At 41.9% G+C, this 5,632-nt stretch overlaps 1 protein-coding gene across 1 annotated transcript; it reads left to right on the forward strand.

The window, feature by feature from the left end:
* The first annotated feature begins 854 nt into the window (after positions 1-854).
* Positions 855-5,278, forward strand: p2ry1 (purinergic receptor P2Y1). The gene is made up of 2 exons (XM_081373082.1): positions 855-1,081; positions 2,033-5,278. Exon 2 carries the CDS (start codon positions 2,060-2,062, stop codon positions 3,104-3,106), a length of 1,047 nt encoding a protein of 348 aa, XP_081229208.1. The 5' UTR covers positions 855-1,081; positions 2,033-2,059; the 3' UTR covers positions 3,107-5,278.
* The last annotated feature ends 354 nt before the right edge of the window (positions 5,279-5,632 follow it).

The following is a 5,632-nucleotide window of genomic DNA, read 5'->3' on the forward strand; positions in this document are numbered from 1 at the left end:
GCAAGACCTTTTGCTTTCTTTCCACGTTTCCACGAGGCACTTATACCCAAAAATACATTAAGATACATTTCTCTGTTAAATGTCCCCTGCACAAAGATAGTAAAACCTGAATTATTTGACAAAATTTCAGTGCCCATAAGGAGAAAAGCGTCATGTGTAAATCACATGATGTATAATGTAAACTTTAAATGTTGAAAAATCATTATATCTATGGAGAGTCCTCATAAAACACTCAAATCCACGTGTGTATGGGTGAGAGAGAACAAGTTCATTCATGTTAAAGCATTTACAACAGCTCTCCTGTTCAGATTACACATTAAGTTTGTTTATTTATGCTTTTACAATCTCATGAGCTGTTCCAGAAGAAACTCTGATCAATCCCTTAGCTTGCACAAACTAATTAGCTTGTAAAACTGGTTTGGTGGCCCGGGCATGCAGCTCTGCTCGACAATGAATCATTATAAAAAACTCAGTCACAGAGACTGTGAGGACATGAAGAAGTGAAACAAGAAGCGATTATAGAGTTTGCCCTCGCTCATCATCGACTCCTCCTCCTCCTCTTCCTCTCTCCGAGCCGAAACTCTTCTGATTGTTGCTCTCAGTTCCTACTATTGCATAGATTCGATACAGCGAGTCGAATCGTTCGGACGGTTCATTTTAGTGATTCGATTCATGTGAGTAATTGGATCAAGTACGAGTTCGTTTTGAATAAGGACAGCAATAATGTGCATTCGCAAAAGTTTTCATGTGATGTTCACTCGCATATTGCGAATCGGTTCATCCGAGTCATGAAACAGAGTCGATTCACATAGAGATCGTTCGTGCAGGACTCGCGCGTCCGCCGGTATCTATGTGTGTGGGTGGGTGTGTGTGTGTGAGAGAGAGAGAGAGAGAGAGAGAGAGAGAGAGAGAGAGAGAGAGAGAGAGAGAGAGAGAGAGAGAGAGAGAGAGAGCTTGTTGCTCTTATCCGAGGACTGTAGCAAACTACACATTCCTGTGGCGGGAAAGCAGGATTTCTCATCCATGCTGCTGATTCCCGTGAACGCGCTCGAGGAATGCCGGAGAAACGAGCGTCTCGCTGGTGAGTGAATCTATGGAGAATGCACTTCTGCTCTATAGAGTTGTTGATTTCGCAACTCGTATGGTGCGTTGAAATGGCTGATGAGGGGACAAATGACTTGCAGTTGTATAGTTTTCATTTCCACGTCCCTAATGGAAAAGGTTATGATAAACTGAACCTGTAGCTACATTCTAATGGACAACACTTTTTTTTTAATCTGGTATTTGTTGTTCTAATTTTGGAGCCTCCCAAATTGCAAGATTATTGGATTAGACTAGATTAAATCAAGTGCCATATCACGTATGCATGCTTTTGATTTAAAATGTGCCATTTCACAAATCTAACTCATATTTAAAACAACATAAATAGGGCTGCACGATGTTGAAGAAAAATGCGATATGCGATAACGTGTTGCTATATTCAATATGCGATAGGATATTGTTTTTATTGTGTCTGTGTAAAGATGCCAACATCCTTAAACTGGTCTCTGACAGGTTGCAGGTTCAAACCCCGCAGAGGAGAGCAGAAATAAAGCACTTTTTGTGTCTGTGGAACAGGTTTGAGTCTGATCAGGTTAATAGGCATTATCCCAGCAAGCAATTTTGTGTTTAAAAAACACAGCCCAGACATCTCGGCTAAAACAAGGCAACATTTGGGCTGTCAGTGAAAATTTTATATACGGCTAAACCATAGCCCAAGATTAGACTAGTCGTCAATTAGATAACAAAGAAATGAAATGAGTGAATAAATGAAACCAAACAGCATGTAATCTCTGTTGACTTTGCTTACATGATGGAATATCATACATCTCACAAGTTATTTTGGCAAAAACGACATGTAACCAAATTCAAGGTTATTTGGGCTAGAAGTGTGTTACTCACAGCCGGACTACATCGGGTCTGTAGTTAACCTAGACGGTGAGATGACGGCTCTTGCTGACTGATATCGCTGTGTTGTCTCTTCTCTCTGTAGATCACACACCTGCTGATCCTCGACAACATGACAGCGGAGTTTAATAACTTGACGTCGCTCTTGAACAACGTGACCGAGTTTACAAACCAGACGGCAAGATGCTCGCTAACCAAGACCGGGTTTCAGTTCTACTATCTTCCCATCGTCTACATCCTGGTGTTCCTCACGGGGTTCGTCGGGAACAGCGTGGCCATCTGGATGTTCGTGTGTCACATGAGGCCGTGGAGCAGCATCTCCGTCTACATGTTCAATCTGGCTCTGGCGGATTTCTGTTACGTGCTCTCGCTCCCGTTTCTCATCTTCTACTACTTCAACAAAACAGACTGGATTTTCGGAGACGTGCTATGCAGACTGCAGAGGTTCATATTCCACGTTAATCTCTACGGGAGCATCTTGTTCCTCACGTGCATCAGCGTGCACAGATACTCCGGCGTCGTTCATCCTATGAAATCCCTCGGACGACTGAAGAAGAAGAACGCCGTTCGCACCGTGGCGCTCGTGTGGGTCATAGTCGTGGCGGGAATCGCTCCTATTCTCTATTACTCACGCACCGGGCCGAAGAAGGGGTTCACCACGTGCTACGACACCACGACTGAAGACGAGCTGCCCGGGTACTTCGTCTATAGCATGTGCATGACGGTGTTCGGTTTCTGCATCCCGTTCATCATTATCTTCAGTTGTTACGGAGGAATCGTCAAAGCCCTGATTCGCAACGACATGGACAACGCACCGCTAAGGAAGAAGTCCATTTACCTAGTCATCATCGTTCTGACGGTCTTCGCCGTCTCCTATCTGCCCTTCCACGTCATGAAGAACCTGAACATGCGAGCGAGGCTGTACTTCCAGAGCCCGGACATGTGTGGCTTCAACGACCGAGTGTACGCCACCTACCAGGTGACCCGAGGCCTGGCCAGCCTCAACAGTTGTGTGGACCCGGTCCTGTACTTGCTAGCCGGAGACAGCTTCAGACGACGGCTTTCCAGAGCCACCAAAAAATCCTCCAAGAAAGGAGATCTCCAGTCCAAGAGCGAGGAGACGGCGCTCAACAGTCTGTCGGAGAAACGGGAGTCGTGATCCGCAACTCCTTCCCTCGGACTCGAGGGAATTAGACTATTGGAAATCATCGTATACTGTGGTCAGTGTTACTCATGTATTGCTTTTAACATGTCTAATGTGATTTTCCATGGAACTGAAACTGAATGAGCAAATCACTAACAATATTTTAACAGTAACGACTAATGTTGGAGATATAACAAGTTTTAGTTGAGGATGCTTGAACACTCTTAAAAATAAAGGTTCTTTATGGGCATCAAAAGGTTCTTTATAATGGAAAAAAATTTAAAGAAAAAATGGTTCCTCTATGGCATCGCTGTGTAAAACCTACAGGGCTCTATCTTACACTCGGTGCAGCGCCAGGCGCGACGCTAGTGTGTTTTGCTAATTTCAGCCTGACGCAATTTTCATTTTCACATCCTGCATCACGTTATTTAAATAGCAAATGCATTTGTGCCCATCTGTGGCCCCTGAGCGGCTGGTCTGAGAACCAGGTGTGTGTTCAGGAGTATTGTTGGACCGTTGCTATTTTGAGCAACTGAAATAGACTGAGTCGTTGACCAGCTGAGACCTGGTCTAAAGTCAGTGGCGCAGTATATATAAATATTTTTGTTATTTAAAGGGCGCATTAGTAATATGAGCCTATAGGCGGATCCACAATGCGCAGACACTCTGCTTATTACACACACACACACACACACACACACACACTCTGCTTATTACACACACACACTCTGGTTATTACACACACACACACACACACACACACTCTGCTTATTACACACACACACTCTGCTTATTACACACACACACACACTCTGCTTATTACACACACAGGGACGCACAACAGCACACAAACATGCCAAATATTAAAAATAAAAGGATTACAATGTAAAAGATTAATATTGTGTGTATAAAGATATGGTGGAATACGGCTGTTTGTGCTTTAACCTTTAACCTAACACACACACACACACACAGCTTTAACCTCGCGCACGAGCAGATCCGTTTCACCCGTTGGTTCTGAAGAGCATTTTTGAAGCTCAAAGTGGGCGGAGCCGGCCGTCGCCATCTTGGCAGCGCGTCACTCCCAGATAAACGAAAATGTGCAGCGAGGCGGATTAGCTGAGGTGACGCGACGCGACGCTAACAGACAGCAGACAAACGGCTAGTAGTGACATCAGCGGCAATCCACCTGTCACTCAAGTGGCCACGCCCTTAATTATGCAGAACTTTAAGGCTTAATATAATTTAAACGAATGAGTTATAAAAATATTCACCCCCTCACAGTCGTCATGAAGGGCAAAATTAGCTTTATCGACCAAAACCACTTTTTGCATCATGTTGTAAACATGTTTTTTCAGCTGTAAAGTTGGGGATTTTAACATGGGGGTTCATGGGATTGACTCTCATCTGCAGCCGGCCTCTAGTGGCCAGTGGATGAACTGCAGTTTAAGTCTCTTTAGTGTTGGATTCAAGAGAGAGACCGAAAGGTTGCCGCTGTGTAAAACTCCTTTTGAAACCTTTATTTTTCTGAGTGAACGGCAGCACATATTAGTCCTTGTGTTCTGTTATGTTCTCAGCGAATAGTTAAGATGCACTAAAGATATTTTAAAATAGTGAATTGTCTACCTGTGGCTGTAGTTTGTTTGAAGCATCCCAGATGGTCTTAGATGCGCTTGTGCATTGATGTGTATTCATTCTACTGTTACTGTATAGATGTGTGACCGCATAGATCAAAAGAATATCAGCCCATGAACTATGAAGGGACTCATGTAACCAAGTTTCAAATACTGTATGTTCATAATGCATTTATCTTTAATGATCTGTAGTATTTAAAGCTAAAACAAATACAGTGATGTAAATGAAAAGTCTGTAAATGGCTCTTTATTATCAGGTCTACCAAAAAAATGGCTGTGAAAGAATAGCCTTTAACAACTGCATTATTTCATGTATTATTGTTTTTCTCAGCTTTTGGATAATTATCACTTTAGTGAAATGTGAAGCTTAAAAATCTGACACACTTTGTAAGATTTAAAAAAAAAATGTTTTTGAAGAAAAGTCTCTTCTGCTTACCAAGGCTGCATTAATTTGATCAAAATTACAGTAAAAACAGTGAAATATTAATATTATTATAATGTAAATCAGCTGTTTTCTATGTGAATATATAGTAAAGTGTAATTTATTACTGTGAATTTTCAGCATCATTACTCCAGTCTTCAGTGTCACATGATCCTTCAGAAATCACTCTAATATGATGATTTGATGATCAAGAAACATTTATGATTATTATCAGTGTTGAAAACAGTTCATATTTCTGTAGAAACCGTGATTCATTTTATTTTTCAGGATTCTTTGATGAATAGAAAGCAAAGAAAAACAGCATTTGTTTGAAATAGAATAACTTTGTAACAATCTTTGTAACTTTCTCCAGTCTTCAGTGTCAGATTCCACAGACTATCAGATTTCTCTCATTCAGCTTTTTCACTCCATTGCTCTGTGTTTTTGTTCTTTATCTACTGTACTGTTGTTCTTTAGTTTCTTCAC

Source organism: Scardinius erythrophthalmus (assembly GCF_964197995.2).
Source record: "Scardinius erythrophthalmus genome assembly, chromosome: 8".
NCBI classification, from domain to species: Eukaryota; Metazoa; Chordata; class Actinopteri; order Cypriniformes; family Leuciscidae; genus Scardinius; species Scardinius erythrophthalmus.

Bases quoted from the DNA above. Each gene is read 5' to 3' on its own strand.
- p2ry1 (XM_081373082.1), top strand. From the start codon at position 2,060: ATGACAGCGGAGTTTAATAACTTGACGTCGCTCTTGAACAACGTGACC.